The sequence below is a fragment of the Penicillium malachiteum genome, assembly GCF_028827825.1.
Source record: "Penicillium malachiteum strain IBT 17515 chromosome Unknown utg000005l:1.0-9002435.0:326005.0-9005861.0, whole genome shotgun sequence".
NCBI lineage: Eukaryota > Fungi > Ascomycota > Eurotiomycetes > Eurotiales > Aspergillaceae > Penicillium > Penicillium malachiteum.
In genome coordinates, this window is record NW_026643099.1 from 8,170,832 (window position 1) to 8,189,983 (window position 19,152).

Below are 19,152 nucleotides of genomic sequence, written 5' to 3' on the forward strand. Positions count from 1 at the left end.
ATGCCTGGAGATCAAGACTTCTATGCATATTATAACCCAGATGACGCCGCTACACTTCCCGTGGTCCTGGACCAGTTAAGCAGCTACGTTGACGCCCAGGGGCCCTTTGACGGTGTGATGGCATTCTCTGCGGGGGCCGTTCTGGCTGCCCTGTACCTCTTACAGCATTGGCAACAAGGGAAACTGCTGCCGTTCAGGTTTGCCGTCTTCTTCTCCACTGCCTCCAGCGAGGCCGAACTCGCACAGCTTAGCCTTGATCCCACCCCAGGATGTCTGAAACTGCCCACCGCACATATCTGGGGCCAAAATGACTTGACTGCCCCGACCGGTGGAGCTGCAATAGCTAGCCTATGCGATCCATCGCAAGCCTTTGTGTCTGTTCATGAAGGTGGTCATGAGTTTCCTCGACTGTCCAAGCTGACCGAGGCTGTTCATATGATACGACGTGCGATTGGCCCGCCTGGTCTTGAAAAGCAACAACATAGCTACTTTGGTGGGAGTAGTGCTGATCCCATTTAGAACAAGGGCCAACTATCAAAGAGGGGGAGGTCGGGCTAGGTAAATTGTTCCTAAGAATAATCATTCTCATGTATTCTAGCCCCAAGTCAACCGCTATTGCTACGTATATCCCCCACATACGTACTACCAGAATAACACGGCTGCAGGATGACAAATCAGCAATGCTCTCTGCAGTAGAAAGTAGTGTACATCTAGTCAACATTTTGAATTAGCCGAGGTAGGCTTTGTAAAACCAGAAATATGTGATATCTCGCGGTGTATACGTAGGTGGGGGCCATTAAGTATGAGGGATTCAAATACCCTGTTCATCTCCCGCACAGCACATTTGCATGATGTACTCCGTACATATGGCCCCAAGTTGACTCACGCCTGGACGGTATGTGATTGACGTGGGTCAGGTCCAGGTTCAAGCCTACCGGCGTGTAAACGCCGGACAAGGCCCGAGCACCCCGGATGTGCCGTAACAATGTCGGTTGACATGCCCAATGCGACTTAGGTCCTCATGCAAGTATACGTGCAGCGCAGATCCCAACATCAATTGCGAGATAATATAGGGTATCAAGCACTATTGAGTGGTCTCGCACTATTTGGGGCCTAAATTGAGCCGTTCTGTAAGCGAGACAGCTGATGGAAAGTAAAGAAACGCGTCATGGGGAAGAGATGAGGGGAAAAAGCGAAGACATTCGAGATCTTGCACTAATCATGCAGACTAATGCATGTGTGCAGATCCCAACATCACTCGTGAGATATAATAGGTTATTGCGCATTATGGGGGTTCTCGCAATATTTGGGGCCAAAACTGAGCCGTTCTGCATTTACTATGATGCATTTTGATTAAGTCTGAGTGAGTCTTCAGTGTCCTTCGAGAGCGGGGACATCTATATTCTTTTTTTGGTACAGTTGACTTTTTTATCTATCTTCAAAAGAAAAAGAGGCAGAATCACTGTGCTTTCACCATGACCCCTCGCTTTCCATATGACGAGAATGAGCACGCTGCTTCCAAACAAACCATCCAAGATGCGTTGAAAGTGATGCACAATGAAATCCCTTTTCAGTGGGTTGGAGAAGACGGCAGCTCTCTGCTTGGATGTTACGCATCATTGAGGTATGCCAACCCGCTTCCTTGAGCCAAAATCCACTGAAGCTAACTATTCCATACAGCTATAGCCCAGCATTTGTCAGTCAATTCTTCGAAGTCGCCAAGACACTGTATGCACCCGGCACTGTCAAGCCTCGCAATAGAGAATTGGCCATTCTTGGTCTCTCCTCCGTGCTGGAAGTGCCCTATATAACCTACTGCCATCGCAAGATCGGCTCAAAGTGCGGCCTTTCTCATGAGCAATTTGAGGACGCCCTGGCTGGCAAAGTCCCCGCAGATCTGTCCGCCGAAGAGGCAATGGCGTATCGCCTCGGTCAAATCCTAACAGACCTCAAGACGCCACTTGACGATGCGACGTGGAAAGAAGCCGTGTCGGTAATGGGAAAGTCTGAGCTTGTTGGCATTGCACACACTGTTGCTGGTTACAGATGGGTTGCACTGTTGGATCAGATCAATGGCGACAGTCAGAAATGGATCGACAGGGACGCATAATGGTAGTTTAGTTGCAATGAACATTTAAGTTTCAAACAGAACACGAAGAGACTATGATCGAGTAGAGATTGACATCTGGATATTTACTCTTTATTTGAGAAACACCTGTTACTAGTAGATGCAGACATATACCTACTATATGAAAGGACTGGAATCCCAAATTTTACTTCAAGTTTGATCAGTACACACATGTGCAGTGGGAGACAGACATTTTGGCTGAAACATTTGAATGGTATAGTATGTAAAATTTTCACAAAACTCCATATATCTAAAGTGCTGAGCCATCAAGCCCTTGAGATCAACTGGTATCAATGCGATTACCGTCAAAACTAAAGAAAGAAACAACAAAGAAAGAAGAACACTATACATTTCGAAACATTTGAATAGACAATGACTAGAGTTTCCAAAGTCAGACTATTCTCTCAAGCGTTGTGTGACAGTCACAACGCTGTCTACACGAATGAAATCATTGCCAGAGTTTGGAGTCGGGGTTTTACCATGACTCTCCGGGAAAGAGTAAGAGGCATCCGCTCTGGCGCCAGCATAATAATGCTCGTGTTCGTGGGGAAATAAATGAGCAGAGCTCTCCTGTGACTCCAGGCTGTGGCCGTCATTGTCAATGCTCTTGTTTATGGAGCCTGAATGCATCGCAGTATTTTGAGACTGCGAGTATTGTTCAGAGTAGCTCTGCGATCCCACAGTCCCGTCGCTGTGCTTGTTGGAGCTGAACAGACTGTTAAATTTACTGGACATCCTGGAAAAGTAGTTGTTGGCTAGGTAGCGGCCCAGCACAGCCATGGGCGGCAGGCAAATACATAGCAAGGTGACGGGCGCCTCGGCACCAACCCAGTAGGCCAGATGAACAACCGACCCTATGAAGAACGAATATGTTAGTGACAGGACAATTTATCCGGGATACAAGACTCATGACGTACAGGTAATATCGGAGTTCAAGCTACTACCAGTCAGCAGCACTGTAATAAGCCGGCCAATGGAAACAACAATGACACTGTTTGCTCTTGGTTAGTGGCATAAAGCGATAACCATTGCCGTGGTCCAACACTTTACCTGTAACCAATGACGAAGACACCGATGATGGCCATCTTGCGCCTCGTGGTCATTTTTAGACTCCAAATCTTCGGCAGGGGCAAGAGCAAGATGATGAGGTCAATTATGACGCTGGGAATTGCGCTTCCAAGCCAAAGGTGGCTGGTGGTGCCGCAGTGTCCAGGTAACGTGGAATTCCAGCCCTTCTGGACGGGATTGCACATAAATATGGTCCCAAAGATAATACCTGTCAACCATGCGCAGTTGAGGCAGTGAGTAGCTACAATGGTGTAGTTGAACCATTTGGCGTTTGCGTGCCAGGGAAAGATGCGAGAGAGAAGTAGCAAGGCAGAAGTCTTGGTGAAGAAGAGGCCGATGTCGTAGACGTAGTATACTGCGTACAATAATCTAAGGAAGATGAAGAGATCCTTTGTCTCAACAAATTGAGCGTGGCGGCCGAGGCCAAAGTAGCCCATGGCAAATGCCAGTGCGCAGAGGCCGAGGATAAAGGGCTGCCATGGAAATTAAGTTAGCCACCTGGAGCACTTTTCATAGCTCGTAGTCTTTATTTTCTGTCTGATCTTCCTCTTCTCCTAGCATGATTTTTTTTTATATTTATTTTGAAAGGTCAATCTCAAATTTACTTACCACGGCCGCTAAAGCTGCCCAATCATCCCACCAAAAACGCTGAGTATGTCTACCAGCACCGCGTCCTGCATTGCTACGGGTATACCGCGACCAGAAACGAAGCGAAATGGAGAGGATAGTAACAATAGTGACAACAATGAAGAAACCCTTGATGCCTCCGGAAATGTCATCATGCGCCGCAGAGGGCGGCAAGGAAGCGGATTCAGACATGTGTAGACAATATGGAGAGAAATCGTAACGAGGAACGACAGGCGACTAATATTCGTTTAGTAGTGATTCAAATTGGGGATATTTGCCACCTTCACGCTTTAGGCAATGCTGCGATGTCAGATTTGGCCTCATTCAGACGGGATGGGTTGAGAGACAGATAACCCGTCAGCGGCGGGCAGATGGTCATGGTTTTTGCCCCCAGGAAAGGCTTTGGAGACGCTACGAAGTTTCCCGAGATTGTAGGGTAGGACTGAGCGGAGGCTAGCCGAATGTCTGCATTGCTGGTGAACAAGCACGGGAACCTTTTGATGACATGGAGGGGGCGGAAACGCTGTGCTTGTCTGCAGGCTTGGCCATTTCCCATGCTTGAGCATGCAAACTGTCGTGAAGGATTACATCGTTGGGGTGCCTCGTGTGGGGGCTATTCTCAAGTAAAGAATCGCCAGGCAAGCCAAAGATGAGCCTAGCCTAACCTTCCACTTCAGCCCTTGCGGACACACCTAAGTTGATTCATCACAAAATGGCATCCAAGCAAGGTTCCCCTCTTCTCTTCATCTTAGCCACTTTTTATCTGAAAACATGGTGATGAATCCACATTGATCATTTAGCCGATTCCTGTACTCACATACCGGACCCATATTATCCGCTGATCCTTGAACCAACATTGAATCTTGAATTCGATTTGCTGGATTGTTTGATTCTGGCCCAGTACGGGAAGACAGTGTGGGTCTCACGGGTCGCGGGGTTCAAGTCTTTAAATTTGGAAAGAGCGATTCTAATCAGGTAAGACTAAATGTAGATCGTATAGCGGCACATTCCATCACTGTCATCACTTTCATCACTTCGCTCAAAGACAACACGGATGCATTACCCCAACAGGATAGCGGTATAGGGATCGACATACAATGCTTGCACCAATGAAATTTCAGGCTGCATCATAAGGCGTCCCTTTTGGCCCAACATTAGCGCATTGCACCACAAAATCCTTCCAGGTTCCAGTTCTTTATCCCTGTCAATTCCCCTCACAAGACCATGTCCAGAACCCTGTCAATTTTGGGGGCTATTTGCTTTACAACCAATAACTGCCCAGATGGAGTATCCTGGTGAATTCTGAAATTTACAACCCTGGAAGGATTTCAAATAAATAGGTATTATTACCTGTTGGTAAGCATCTCAGGGATCAGCCTCAAGTCTAATTGAGTTCTGACTGGATTACGGGAAGGAACCGTCCACTCTTGCCCCGTGCGAGATTTTATGCGTAAGATGGATGCTTATGGATCTTTCTACATCTCCCAACTTTTTTATTTTTATATTATATTTTGAAAAGAAGAAACAAAAACAACCAAAATACCGTCCATCAAAGGAGGTACTTTCCCCGATGACACGTCACAGCTCAAGTGGATGATCACCCTGCCATTTGGGGGCCATTCATAGCCATTTCCCCCATTTAATGTTCGTTGTTTTGGGGGACGTCGATCTCTAGGACTGGGCCTCTCCCCGGGCTTGGCCCCTAAGCCTATACAAGTCTGGCGCTGGTCTCCATTCCAATTTTCCTGTATGTTCTGATTTACGGTAACAAAGAACATTTGATTCCCCACCCGAATCCTTCCGACGCGACTGCAGGCATACCAGTTGGCCAGAAGCATACCTCTTCTCATGCACACTTTCCCTGCAGAGCAATCGAGCTATCGAGCTATCGAGCTATCTCCAGGGGCGCTGCGCCAAAGCAAGATAATACTGCAAGTGGTGTTAGCTGCATCTGATCACAGTTTAGTCAAAGTTGGGTAGTTTGCAACGCCCACTGACTGAGCTTCCTGCGTTCCTGGCGTTACTTTTTTTCTTTGTTTGTGTTGTTAGCTCCCCGTCTTTCCCCTCTGCATCATGCCGCCTACACAGACACCTGCTTCGTCGACAAGCGACCATGTTGAAAGGCCCCTACAGGCTGCCACCGCCAGTCATTCATTCTCTGATGAAGAGAAGAAAATCTACGATGACCAAAACATCGACGCCAGTGAACCCTCTACGTCTGCCGATGGTGTGACCGGACGCAAGATTACGGGTGTTGCGTGGTTTGTTGTCAACGTTGCCCTGCTGTCGGCCACTTTTCTGTACGCCTTCGACAATACAGTGACAGCAACGGTGCGGCCTGCCATTGTCGACACATTTGGCAACCGTATAGATATGCTACCGTGGGTTTCAGTGGCATATCCCATGGGTGAAGCTGGCAGCAACCCTATCTGGTAAGATAATCAAGCACCAGAGCGTATTTGGCGTACCGACTACCAACACTTTTGTTCACAGGGCGAAGCTCAACAAGTTCTTCAACGGCAAATTTGTCTTTCTCGCCGCCCTGCTTATCTTCGAAGTAGGATCTGCGGTCATTGGCTCAGCCTCGTCCATTAGCGCTGTCATCGCGGGTCGCGCTCTGGCTGGCTTCGGCGGCTCCGGTATTTATGTCGGAACCATTAGCATGATCACCGGGATGACGACTGCCAAAGAACAAAACCAATACCTCAACATTGTCGGCATGGCGTGGAGCTTGGGAACCATCCTTGGCCCCATTATTGGATCTGCGTTTGTTGATTCGCCTGCCACGTGGAGATGGGCATTTTATATCAACATCTGCGTTGCCGCTGTTGCCGCCCCCGCGTGTATCTGGATCATGCCTTTGGCACCCCCTAGCGTGTCTCTGGGGTTCATGGGCGTGGTCAAGGCATTTGACCATCTGGGTGCTGTGCTGTTTCTTGGCTCTGTCGTGTCGACAGTCATGCTGCTGGGCTTTGGTGGCGTCGTGTATAGCTGGGATAGCAGCCAGATGATTGCACTTTACGTTGTCACTGCCTTGCTCTGGATCATTTTTGCGCTGCAGCAGAAATTCCACATTCTCACGTCGGATCGAATCTTCCCTGTGCAGTTCTTCAAAGATCCACTAATGATCGGCCTGTGGATTTGGACGATTGTTGCAATTTCCGACATTGTCGTCACCATCTACACGCTTCCGCTGTTTTTCCAGTTTGTGCGGCATGATTCTTCGATGCGTTCCGCAGTCTACACGCTGCCATTTGTGGCATCTGTGGTGGTCAGTGCCGGCATAAGCGGAGGACTTCTACACAAGTTCCCGTGGTACAAGCTCTGGTTTATCTGGGCCAGTACACTGCTCCTTATTAGCAACGGCCTGCTTTCCAGCATCCACACGCACACATCTACGGCTGCCATTTGTGGCTATACTGTTCTCCAAGGCTTCGGTGTCGGACCAGTCATTCAGCTTGGCTATACCGTAGGCCAGTTGAAGCGTCCACAAGCGACACGAAAGGACGTTACGGCGTTCTTCTCTTGTGCGCAGATGGGTGGTCTGGCCTTGTCACTGGGCATCGCCACATCTGTTCTTATCAACCATGCCACGGAGGAGATATCGCATATTCTACCAAACGTTCCCCTTAGCGAAATTAGAGGCGCCATTGATGGAGTGGGAAGTAACCTATTCGCGACGATGACCGAACATGTTCGTGCTGAGGTCACCAACGCAGTTACAAAGAGTGTGGCCTCTGTGTTTTACCTGAACATTTTCGGTGCAGGGCTTGCCTTCCTAATTGCCCTTCCTCTCAAATTTGAAAAGCTGGATTTCACCACCCTGCAATAATGTACTTGTCTACTCCAAGCTGACTTGGATCTACGTCATACTTTACTACTAGCATGATACCACTGTAATCTTCTCAATAAACATCAATTGCTCATGATTTTTTTCGTATCTATTATAAAGCCGCATTACAGCAAGTGACTCATAGCAAAATTCACAGTAGATTTTGGAGTAGCAAATGGCAAACAACCCATGTAACTTGGAAGAGACACTCGAGGCATCACAATTTAGGCCTCAAACAGCGCACGGGCCAGGGATCATCCCATAAGGCGTAGCGCTAAAACTAGAGAATTTGGCCCAAGAGACCCACACACACAAAAACAGGAAGGAGTCGCAACTCCAGGGGATCAAAAGACTTGAATTTCAAAATTAACTAACCCAAGGATGAAAGGAGACAGAGTGGGGCTAAACGGAAATGGGACTTGTTATGGGAATCCCGTCCCAGGTTGCGGGAACCCACGGATCTCCCCATTACCTGTGGGGGCTGGAATCTGGATATACAGCCCCCACAAACTTGAACATACGGCCACATGTACATGTCTGAGACGCCCGTTGCCGACTACCCCCTCGCAGTTAGCGCACATGTGGGTAACAAAGCCAGCCAGCAGGGTGGATTCCAGTCGGGCGACTGAGCCGGAGCTATTAAGCCTACCATGATCCCATCCACTGTGCCATCATCATCCCCCGCACCATCACATCCACGTCCAACAGTATGAGCATTTATACTCAGTTACCCGAAGGCATTGACGAGGTCGACATCATCGTCGCCGGCGGTTTGTTCATCCACATCTTATGCTCATATAACTTTGTACTAACAAGCTCCTTCTCTCTGTTTAGGTGGTACCGCGGCGTGCGTAGTTGCTTCCAGGCTCGCCGATGCCGACCCGTCGCTGTCCATCCTCGTAATAGAGGGTGGGCAGAACAATAAGGGCAACCACTTGATTGCGTTCCCGTTGCTTTTCCCAACTGCGCTTCTTCCCACCAGTACCGCAACCCTGTTCTACAAGGGAAATGCGGAGCCACAGTTGGACAACCGCGAAATGAGCGTCCCAACCGGTGGTGTTCTGGGCGGAGGGTCGTCAATCAACTTGATGATGTACAGTCGCGCTCAACGCCATGATTGGGATTCGTGGGCCACTCCCGGTTGGTCCGCAGATGAAATGATCCCTTTCTTAAAGAAGGTAGGTTAATAGATTGCTAAAGCTGTGCTCTGTTATCTTTGTGGCCTTGATATTTTGTACTACAGTGCCGACTAACACGTCATTACTCGTCGTAGCTTGAGACGTATCATGGCCCTGGCCCTGATTCTGTTCATGGAAAAGATGGCCCTATTGTTGTGTCCGAAGGAACGTTCTGCTCTGAGCGCGCGGCAGATCAATTCATTACTGCCGCCAACGAAGTAGGCTACCCGACGGTCAATGATCTTCAAGACCTTGACACCAGCAACGGTGTTTCACGAGCCCTCCGCTTTGTCGGCACAGATGGCCGCCGCCAAGATGCCGCCAGTAACTACTTGCATCCAAGACTGGAAGATGGAGCACACCCATTCCTCCACGTCCTCGTTGAGACCAAAGTTATCAAAATCCTTTTCGAGGGCAAACGAGCTGTCGGTGTTGAGTTCAAGCCAAACCCTGCCTTCCAAAAGGACAACACCAATGTTCAACGCGTCAAGGCCAGAAAGCTTGTAATCGGTTCCTGTGGCGCTCTCGGAACCCCATTGCTTCTCGAGAGGTCCGGTCTCGGCGACGAAGCCATTCTCAACAAGGCCGGCGTTCCTGTTGTCGCCCATATCCCTGGAATCGGCCGGAACTACCAGGATCATCATCTCTTGACTCAGCCATACTACAGTGCCTTGGAGCCAAGCGAGACCTTTGACGCTCCCCTGGCTGGTAGAATTAACATGGAAGAGTTAATCAAATCAAATGCCCCAATCATGGGCTGGAATGGTCAAGATGCCTCCTGCAAGCTGCGTCCCACTGAGGCTGATGTCACTGCCCTTGGACCTGAATTCGAGGCCGCATACGCAAGGGACTATCTCTCCACCCCCAACAAGCCCATGGCGCTAATGGCTTTGTTGGGCGGCTTCCCCGGTGACCCGACCACTATTGAGACAGGACAATATCTTGCGACCTCTTTGTTCACCGTCTACCCCTACGCCAGAGGCCATGTCCACATCACAAGCCCAGATATCGACGCGGACATTGCATTTGAGACTGGATTCTTGAACAGTGAATTGGATGTCAAGAAGCTCATTTGGGCGTACAAGAAGCAGCGAGAAATATTGCGCAGAATGGATGCTTACCGCGGAGAGTTTATTGGCGCGCATCCACCGTTTGCTGAGGATTCGGCCGCGGCACTTGTCAAGCTGGATAAGCCAAATGATAAGAACATCTCCGACATCCAATACACTGCAGAGGATGACAAGGTCATTGAGGACTGGGTCCGCAAGAATGTCGGCACTACCTGGCATTCGCTGGGTACTTGCAAGATAGGTGCGCTGGCTGATGGCGGTGTGGTTGATGCTGACCTCAGTGTTCATGGCATTGAGGGCTTGAAGCTAGTGGACCTGAGCATCGTTCCACAAAACCTTGGCGCGAACACAGCCACTACTGCATATGCAATTGGTGAGAAGGCAGCTGACATCATTTTGAAAGGCGGCTTGCTGTGAACCACTGAATTGCCGCCCAGTCAGGATATGCTGCTTTAGATTACAAGTTTATGAAGATTAGCGAATTGATATACCATGATTATGAGCTGGTCCGAACGAACTAGTAGTGTCCATGAAGCCGGATACATCCGTACCTACTAGGTATGTAGTAGATGATTAGCTATTAAGTATTTAGAACATATGCATACTCCGAGTCTTTATTCGTATCTATCGAGTCTGAGGCTGTGCCTCAAAAGTATCCATATTCAAATGTCAATTGGACACGTCGTTGTGCAAAACGTATGATTCAAGTTATTTTTGGTATATTGCTTAGTACGCTCAGGCTATACATATTCATCCAGATGTCCAGACCAATCTTTCGCACTTGCTGAGGCTTAGAACATTGAAAACCCACGAGCTAAAAAGTGTGAGTCCTATTGTACCGTAGAGTGCTACTATCAGGGTGGGCACTACTTTTGTTCCAGGTAAGAAGTAGCTTGGGTGCCAAATAGATGCCTCTGGTCAGACTGAAAACTACTCACTGAGCTTAAGCCTGCCAGGTGGGTTCATTAAAGCGGCGGTCCGAAATACCCACCTGGGTTACATACTGCGCGCGCGGGCGGCATTAGTCGCAAAGAATACGTAGTCTTACACTATATCAGCTTAAAATAATTGGTATTAATCCATGAGAAGGAACTTCGCCGACATGGGGTTCCTAAACCCGAGAACGGGATGTGGTCTAAACTATAATAGGACTCGAGCCCCGAGCCATCTGTTTCAGCCTCATGCCTCAATTCCTGGAGGAATACGTGATAAAGGATTTTTAAGCATTGCTAAGAAAAACACGTGCACATTTATCAAATTAAGCGAAGGCGAGAAAGATGCATTATTAAATATTGTTGGTCATAAATGATTCATTCCCTTCTCTATGTCACTCTTACACTTAGCCTGGTACTCTACCAGGTGCCGAAAAGGAGTTCTGGAATCGTTGTGAGAAGGGGCGCTCATACACACGGTTCTGATAGGTCCACTGAGAGAACCACGGACAACAGACCAGAGTTTCTAAAGATGGCCGATCATTCGGATCTTTCTGGAAGAGATGGGTTAGCAGATCCTTGCAATCTTGCGACAGATCTTCCCTAATGGGTAGATCCTCATATAGCATTCTGATTCGTCGACAATGGACTTCATCATTACTCTGCCCATCAAAAAATAGTAAATCGTTTTGTTGAACTCGAGGGTCATACCAAGGCCAGTATCCGTGAAGAATGCCGTAAAGAAGAACCCCGAATTTCCAGATCATATTCTTGCGCACATCATTTTGAAGCCTTAAGACCATCTGTGGTCTTCTTTCCCAGTTACGATCCTGATTCTCCGGTCGAAGTAAAAAACAGGCAACCTCAGGCGAGACTTGGTACTCTTGGAAAGGAAGATAGGAATAAGTATTTTCAATGAAGTCGTCACTCTCCAATCCAAACCCGACATGACCTAGATCGATTAGCTGGACATTAAGATGCGCATCGATAAGGAAATTAGTGATGGAAAGATCTAAATGGACTAGGTTGATCTGAGCCAGTTCAACGATACCTTCAAGAAGTTGTGAGGCAACCTTGCAAGCTTGCATCTCATCTAGAAGAGGTGTATGGTCACTGTTCATAAGATATCGGCCAGTGAACGGGGGGAATCGGCGGGCAGTATCGGGATATCTAAATCGCCGGTCTAGAGACGGGTCAACGGATGCAGACATGACGATCGACTGAAATCTATCATGTAGATATACCGAGTCTAGTTTCGGGAACCGGTCACTGTGAGAAAGGAAAAGAAGATATAAGGCTTCAGTAGGAATGTGACAATCGGCGTTTCCGTTGTCGTAGAACGGAACTGGGTCCCAATCAGCAGGCTCCGCACTGATTGTCTCATGTGGTTCGACCTTGATGGCAAAATGCTTTAGTTTATTAGGGTCACTAAATCCATTGTGGCGTTCACGGGCCAGATAAACAGCTCCAAAAGCTATGAGCAGTTAGCAATCAAAAATCTGTTTTACTCAGTGGGGGGAGTTAATACTTACTACCAGCTCCGAGGATACCATAAATCTCCAGACGGATTCCTAGAGTTTTACAAATTCCATCCATGCGATTTATGGTGTTGTCGACCGGTGGATCGTAGAAATCAACCTGTGCACTGTTGTTCTCATACTGATAAATCATGCCGTCAGTTCGCCCGAATTCCACTCCGTCAAATACAGTATGCTCACATCGCGAAATAGGTTCGTTGTTTCGATATGCGAATGCTGTCTCTAGACGGCCCTGTAGAGCTTGATGAAGAGTTGGATGTTGCTGTGATAGTTTACTAAGCGGATCGAGAAGATATCGAGCGGCAATGGAGAAGGTGGTCTGATACTCGGGATGATCGATAGTTTCCATGGAGTTTTCGATGGTATCTAATGAGGAACCATTCAGGGGCATGGCGGGGGAACCATGAAGAGACATGGTGAATCTGGGGAGTTGTTGATGGATGGAGACAACGTTTCTCTGGGATTCTGGGAGCTTAAATATGATATCTTGACAACCTGGAAAAAAGTAAAATGGCCTTCATCAATATAAAGCGGTGATTGAAATAGAATAATAGATCAATAGATCAAAGAGTCAAAGAGTCAAAGAAATAAGAATAGCGTGGAGATAAAGTTGGATCAAAGCATCTATTAGATGAAATGCTTATCTGTGAGGCTAACTTTATTCATTCAGCCTTTTAACGACTTTCCCAAAACTGTGCATCAATGGCGACCAGCCGATTGAAGAGTTGATTTCGAGATCTCATCCCTGTGAGATGATAAGACTGTCCAAGATCATCTCCGATGACAACAAGACCATCGGCAGCCTCTTTACTTCCAGCCGTCAATTCGACAATCAATTTCCGCTTCCAACCAAGCCCTTCAGTTTTCTTCAGCTCCTTGATCTCAGTGACTGGAATCTGAAACAGGATTGAGCTTTGTTTCCGACTCTCAATTCGCAAATCGTCTAGCCCTGCTGACTGGTATGTGGTGAAGTATAGTACAGGTGGTTGTTTCGAGGTGTCGATCACTGCGGCTCCTCTTTTACGCTCGAATTTTGCATCGAACTTTAGAGGTCCAAAGGGAGTCGCGGAAAAGTGTCCTCTCTGGAGCATCCCGATTAGATTCTTGGTATGAGCTGCACCAGCAATAGCTATTGCTCGATCGAACGCGATGTGACCCTTGATTGCCGTTGCAATGGTTCGGCGAATGAATTTCAGTATTTTTAGCATCGTCCTTCGCTTTGGCTTTGGCTCTAAAGAGCCTTCTGAGTTGGATCGAATTAAGTTATTTTCAGATTTCTGTTTGGACAACTCCATAGATGGCCCTTGAGACTTCTTTCTTTGTATAGGCCATGCGCGATCGTTGTGACCCGGTACTGGAGGAGGAGGCAGCGGCTCGGAATTGATCTCGCCGATTCGAAGCAGAGTCAGAGTAAGCTGTGCATTGGTAGGGACACCGGCCAACAAGGTCCTAGAAGCTCTGTCAGCAAATCGATCTCAATTAAGAGATGAAGAGAGGCAAACTTTTGTAAATCCAAATTTGACTTCCAATTCGGGATTTTCTGATCCAAGACGTCAAGTGCATACTTGATAACTGGGTCACCGAAGAAGCCCCCACCAATAGCGAATCCTATGCCCTTAATTATCCAATAGCTGGATACAAATGGGAAGATAGCAGATACTATGGTCAATATACCCGCTAACTGTAGTCGAGATGTGATAAGGAAAAATGGCGGCGTGGGGGAGAGCGAGCTATGATAGGATTGTGAGCGGAGGCACCGTTGCTGGATTCATAACTTCATACTTTGCAAATCTTTCATAAACGTCGGTAATATCACTCAATACACGCATCGTCTTGTCTGTACCATGCGAGATCTTTGCTTTTATGGGTTTCTTGGTCTTATCTTCGGGTACATCGCCTGGTGGTGTGTCTGGAGTCTCCTCCAGGATCTCTGATCCATTACCGATGAGATGCTGATCCGAGGCTCCCTCAACCGTTGTCTGGCCATACTTAGCAGCAGCACTTTCCATTGCAACAACCGCGATACTATCGATCAGATTCTTCGCTTCCTGTTCCGCAGCTTCACCCTTATGGTTTTCCGGCACGCCCGTAAGACTGTCCAGGGATTCAGGCTGGTTCTTTGTAGTATTATTTTCGGATGAGCCATCTGAAACTGTTGGCGGTGCACCAATAGGGAACATGATCAAGCGAAGTGGAGGAAATAGTATGAGAGCGGCAATGGTACTCAGAATCGTTGGTAGGAGGAGGTCTGAAGCCCAGGACACAAAGTAGACCTGGAAGAGAACAGCTGTTAGCATATCTGTACCTCAATGGTTCTGATGAAGGGCACATAGCCCACCGAGCAAAATATGGACGTTCGCCCAGTCTCTTTCCAAGATCGCAGTCGAGTAACATGTCTAAAGAACTCAATCACACCAACGATCACGGACGTGTAAAATCGCTCGACTGTGATGCGCAGTTTCTCCGGGGGAAACCTTTCATTGTCCACACGATTGAGATCTAAGCTCTGGCCCTTTTCATCCTTCACGGCTCGTACATGGTATATTTGCTATTCGTGTCAACATTGAGACCCCTCAACCCCTCGGCGGGGAGAATCACGAACCTTGTTAAATCGGCGCAGAAGCATCCATACATCCTCATTGGATATCCCCTGAGCCAGATTCTCTTCAAAGATTCGAGAAGACTGTTTCCATTGTGTCTTGGGTAAAGGTCCATTCCTCACTAGTTCCAGGGGTCCGCTTCCTTCAGGAACTGGGGCAGAGCCATTGGCCTCGTTCAACTCTCCAGAGTGGGTTTCTCCATGATTCATTATCAGATGTCCGACCAGGTCAAAGACTGTGAAAATCTTTGAGGAGGAAATTAAAATTCCTTTTATACCTTGCTCTTTATTGAAACGAATGGATGAATGAATGAAGGAGCCTGAATTGGCTGTGGCTGATGTCATTCCTGGGTCTATTTAAGGAACAAATGCGGAGTCGTATCTTATCGCTCCTTTATCTTTGTGTTATCGTCTTATCGAAACCTTGGAATAATTCAATTCCACCCCTTAGATGCACGAGAAACATCACCTATTCTAACATAAATTTCTATCGATGTCTTCAAAACTCCCCACAGAGTTTCCCATATACCCGTTCCCAAGCAGTGAGGAATTTGAACTATTTCTTGAACGTGAACATACAAATATCGAGGGGTTCTACCTCAAACTTGCGAAGAAAGTATCCGGGATCCCATCAATATCTGCCTCAGAGGCTGTGGAAGTAGCATTGTGTTTTGGATGGATCGACGGACGAGCAAATGGGTTCGATAAAGATTGGTGGCTAGTGAGATACACTCCTCGCCGAGCGAAAAGTATCTGGTCGCAAAAGAATGTGCATACAGTCACCAAATTGATCGAGAATGGACGAATGCGCCCAGCAGGGTTGGCGGCAGTCGAAGCAGCGAAGGCTGATGGGAGGTGGGAGCGGGCTTATGCTGGTCCTGCTACTATAAGCGTCCCTGATGACTTTCGTACAGCACTGACTGCATCGCCAGAGGCGGACACCTTTTTTAAGACATTGAATAAGACTAATCGTTATTCTGTACTATGGCGCATTCAAACAGCGTCTGTCAAGTCTCGGGAAAAGCGCATAGAGACTTTAGTACAGCAACTAGCTCAGAAACAACACCCCAATTCTCTTGCGTCTGCGAGAAAACGGCAGAAGGACCCAATGGATGATGGCCTCGATCAATCTACCACAAGCTCTGCTTCAAAACGAACTCGACGTTGACTTTGGTTTATAACCTGCCATGGAGTGACAAAGGCCGAGATTAATTTGACGTTTTCCAGGGCATTGATTTTATGTGGTTGAATCCATCATCAACTCACTTTTAGCCGAAGCTTTCATACGCCGACACCCGGTCGGTTATATTGCAAAACCCTTTCTCCCGCTCGGGGTAAACAGCTCCGATGCTTGAGCTTCCCCACTTGAAAGCTATAATGCGGGGATACAAATCGAAAACTCAAGCGTTCTAAATTATCAATGAGCTGATTAAGAGTACACATCAAAATTGTCACAAACCATGGAGAAAAAAACAGAGGCAGAGCAGAAGGTTGGTGAATCCTAGATCTATGCGGCTATCAATTGTTGAGCTGAAGCTCACATTCATTGAAATAGACTATTGACAGTCTTCAAGCCAATTGGGTCTGGGTTTCTGATTGGGCTGATTCGTCTCCAATCAATACAGCAGGGCGGCTGGTAAGATTCACCAGAAAGTTCAACCTGAGCTCTTCTGCTAGTCGAGCTCTCTTGCATTTCTCCGCCGATACGAGATACAAACTCTTTGTCAATGGAGAACATGTGGCTACCGGACCCTCCAGAGGAAGTCCATTAATATGGTACTATGACACTTTAGATATCGCAAACTACCTTCAAGCTGGGGATAATGAGATCACATTCGTTGTGCTTCGGTACTTTGCCTCATCTCGAGGGGCTATGCCGTTTGAAAGAACACCCATGCCGGGATTCACTATCATCGGCAGTGTCGAGACAGCCACGGAGACTGTGAATCTGGAAGCTCGGAAATCCTGGGAAGCTTTGGTGGACGAAAGTGTGGAATTTCCAATGGGACTAGTGGATGACGTCTTTCTTCATGTAAGTTTCTCTCAACGTGAATTTACTCCGTTGCTCATCGATATCTTAAAGATCAGTGAGCGCATCAAACCGGTCGCCCCTATCACACCCACGACGCCAATTCCATATAATATCAAATCTGTCAACGGAGAACTTCCACCATGGCGTTTACGTTCTCGCTGCATTCCACCACCCGAGATGACCGACATGACGATGAACATCGTCAAATTCTGCGAAAGCGATATCGGAACTGAAGATTGGACATCTTTCTTCTCCCACAAACGCTCTCTTACACTGTCACCCCGATCCCGTCATGTTCTCGAGCTGCAGGCAGATGTCCATGCAACTGCTTTTCTACGATGGGTGTTCAACACAGTCGACAAGCCATCTGAAATTAGGCTTCGAACTACCTACTCCGAAGGATACGAGCTGGAGCCTCGCTCATATCCCTTCTTTCGATCCAAGGCCGATCGACTGGATGCATCCACAGGGCACATTCTGGGACCATATGACGATGTAACACTCGAGGTACACCACACAGAATCTACGGTCTATGAGCCCTTTTGGTTTCGTACGTTCCGGATCCTACGACTTGAAGTATCCGTTGGAACGGAGGCAGTTCTACTGTCATCATTCAAGGGGACTCAAGTCAACTATCCGTTGGATGTTAAGGCTAGCTGGAGCAATCCGGGCGATCCAACCAGTAAAGGGATTTGGGATGTCTCTATTCGAACCTTGCGAAACTGCATGTTTGATGGCTACTCTGACTGCCCCTTCTACGAGCAACTCCAGTAAATCTCCCCTCTAGGTCAAATATGAGCTTCAAGACTAATTGTTTACAGGTATTCTGGTGACAGTCGCTCTGTTGGTCTGTTCCACTATCTTCTCTCAGGTGATGACAGATTGATGCGACAGGCAATCACAAACTTTGGGGCTTCCATCACACCTGAAGGACTTACCCAATCTCGATTCCCATCACACGTTCCGCAGATCGTCGCTGGATTTTCCCTTTATTGGATTCTGCAAATTTGCGACCACCATCTTTTCTTCGGAGATACCCGATACTCCCGGTCATTTTTACCTCGCATTGATGGGGTTCTCGATTTCTTCGACTCCCATGTAGACGAGCTTGGTTTGGTCAGCGGGATGCCCGATGATGTATGGCAATACGTTGACTGGGTTACAACATGGGGTGCGACCGATGATCATCCTGATAAGGGGGTACCGACATCAGGTCGCAAGTCGAACAGACATACCTACTTCAGCATGCTTTATGCATACGTACTCATGCAGGCCGCCCGGCTTGTTCGGGGTGTAGGTCGACCAGGAAATGCAGCTGAATACGAGTCGCGTGCGGAGTCTATTCTGCAGGCGATCAGAAAGCACTGTTATGATGGGCAGTACTTTACCGACTCAACAGCAGATGTGGCGGATGATGGGTCTTATTCCCAGCACTGTCAAGTTTTTGCTGTCCTGTCAGGCGCAGCTCAACCATCTGAAATTGAGCGGCTCCTTCTCACGTCATTCAACGATCCCAAATTTTCCAAATGCTCGTATATGATGCGGTTTTACGCTCTTCGGGCACTCGCAATGACAGAAGGAAGTGCATACGAGGAACTTTGGGATACTATGTGGGCACCATGGAGGCAAATGCTCGCGAATAATTTAACTACATGGGAGGAGGACGACGTCCGACAACGCTCTGATTGTCACGCTTGGGGAAGTGTTCCAATCTATGAGTACTGCACAGAAGTTGCTGGTGTTTCACCTCTCGAGCCTGGATGCTCCAAGATATTATTCAAGCCTCGTCTCAGCCTCGGTCCGGCTATTGAGGCTAAGGTTCCATTGGGTCGTGATAATTTGGCATCAGTCTCATGGGCTGCTGACGATGAAAAGAACATTAGAGTGCGACTTCAGTTGTCCAAGGCTATTTTGGTTGTCAGTCAGTTACCAGGAGGGGAAATTGAAAGATCATGGTGTCATAGATAACCTTGAACTTTCATATGAGTCGGCTTGAGGTGGTATTGACATATCCCATACCTATACTGTACATATACCTGCACATTTGTGTGGGCAGTGACAAGGGTGGAAGCGAGAGGGAGGAAATTAAACACAGGCTGTGATGAAGATAAAATTTCCGAATAACTCGAATGACTAGTATTTACATCA

At 47.7% G+C, this 19,152-nt stretch overlaps 10 protein-coding genes across 10 annotated transcripts; 6 read left to right on the forward strand and 4 right to left on the reverse strand.

Annotated features, from left to right (window-relative positions):
* Positions 1–519, forward strand: N7483_013035 (serine hydrolase FSH; the record flags this gene model as incomplete). Its single annotated transcript, XM_057096462.1, has 1 exon — positions 1–519. The coding sequence occupies one exon, from the start codon at positions 1–3 to the stop codon at positions 517–519; it is 519 nt and encodes a 172-aa protein (XP_056942433.1).
* A 956-nt stretch (positions 520–1,475) lies between these two features.
* N7483_013036 (carboxymuconolactone decarboxylase family protein) lies at positions 1,476–2,110 on the forward strand (the record flags this gene model as incomplete). Its single annotated transcript, XM_057096463.1, has 2 exons — positions 1,476–1,624; positions 1,681–2,110. The coding sequence occupies 2 exons, from the start codon at positions 1,476–1,478 to the stop codon at positions 2,108–2,110; spliced, it is 579 nt and encodes a 192-aa protein (XP_056942434.1).
* A 414-nt stretch (positions 2,111–2,524) lies between these two features.
* On the reverse strand, positions 2,525–4,015 carry N7483_013037 (uncharacterized protein; the record flags this gene model as incomplete). The annotated part of the gene is made up of 4 exons (XM_057096464.1): positions 2,525–2,982; positions 3,046–3,119; positions 3,179–3,669; positions 3,806–4,015. The coding sequence occupies 4 exons, from the start codon at positions 4,013–4,015 to the stop codon at positions 2,525–2,527; spliced, it is 1,233 nt and encodes a 410-aa protein (XP_056942435.1).
* A 91-nt stretch (positions 4,016–4,106) lies between these two features.
* Positions 4,107–4,379, reverse strand: N7483_013038 (uncharacterized protein; the record flags this gene model as incomplete). The annotated part of the gene is made up of 1 exon (XM_057096465.1): positions 4,107–4,379. One exon carries the CDS (start codon positions 4,377–4,379, stop codon positions 4,107–4,109), a length of 273 nt encoding a protein of 90 aa, XP_056942436.1.
* A 1,517-nt stretch (positions 4,380–5,896) lies between these two features.
* N7483_013039 (MFS transporter) lies at positions 5,897–7,655 on the forward strand (the record flags this gene model as incomplete). The annotated part of the gene is made up of 2 exons (XM_057096466.1): positions 5,897–6,255; positions 6,317–7,655. 2 exons carry the CDS (start codon positions 5,897–5,899, stop codon positions 7,653–7,655), a joined length of 1,698 nt encoding a protein of 565 aa, XP_056942437.1.
* A 709-nt stretch (positions 7,656–8,364) lies between these two features.
* Positions 8,365–10,320, forward strand: N7483_013040 (GMC family oxidoreductase; the record flags this gene model as incomplete). Its single annotated transcript, XM_057096467.1, has 3 exons — positions 8,365–8,425; positions 8,490–8,833; positions 8,929–10,320. The coding sequence occupies 3 exons, from the start codon at positions 8,365–8,367 to the stop codon at positions 10,318–10,320; spliced, it is 1,797 nt and encodes a 598-aa protein (XP_056942438.1).
* A 922-nt stretch (positions 10,321–11,242) lies between these two features.
* Positions 11,243–12,788, reverse strand: N7483_013041 (Protein kinase domain-containing protein; the record flags this gene model as incomplete). Its single annotated transcript, XM_057096468.1, has 2 exons — positions 11,243–12,300; positions 12,368–12,788. 2 exons carry the CDS (start codon positions 12,786–12,788, stop codon positions 11,243–11,245), a joined length of 1,479 nt encoding a protein of 492 aa, XP_056942439.1.
* A 259-nt stretch (positions 12,789–13,047) lies between these two features.
* N7483_013042 (uncharacterized protein) lies at positions 13,048–15,182 on the reverse strand (the record flags this gene model as incomplete). The annotated part of the gene is made up of 5 exons (XM_057096469.1): positions 13,048–13,822; positions 13,876–14,103; positions 14,156–14,646; positions 14,712–14,921; positions 14,976–15,182. The coding sequence occupies 5 exons, from the start codon at positions 15,180–15,182 to the stop codon at positions 13,048–13,050; spliced, it is 1,911 nt and encodes a 636-aa protein (XP_056942440.1).
* Positions 15,183–15,465: 283 nt separating this feature from the next.
* Positions 15,466–16,140, forward strand: N7483_013043 (YdeI/OmpD-associated family protein; the record flags this gene model as incomplete). The annotated part of the gene is made up of 1 exon (XM_057096470.1): positions 15,466–16,140. One exon carries the CDS (start codon positions 15,466–15,468, stop codon positions 16,138–16,140), a length of 675 nt encoding a protein of 224 aa, XP_056942441.1.
* A 292-nt stretch (positions 16,141–16,432) lies between these two features.
* On the forward strand, positions 16,433–18,972 carry N7483_013044 (putative rhamnosidase B; the record flags this gene model as incomplete). The annotated part of the gene is made up of 4 exons (XM_057096471.1): positions 16,433–16,462; positions 16,528–17,004; positions 17,056–17,774; positions 17,826–18,972. The coding sequence occupies 4 exons, from the start codon at positions 16,433–16,435 to the stop codon at positions 18,970–18,972; spliced, it is 2,373 nt and encodes a 790-aa protein (XP_056942442.1).
* Positions 18,973–19,152: the final 180 nt, after the last annotated feature.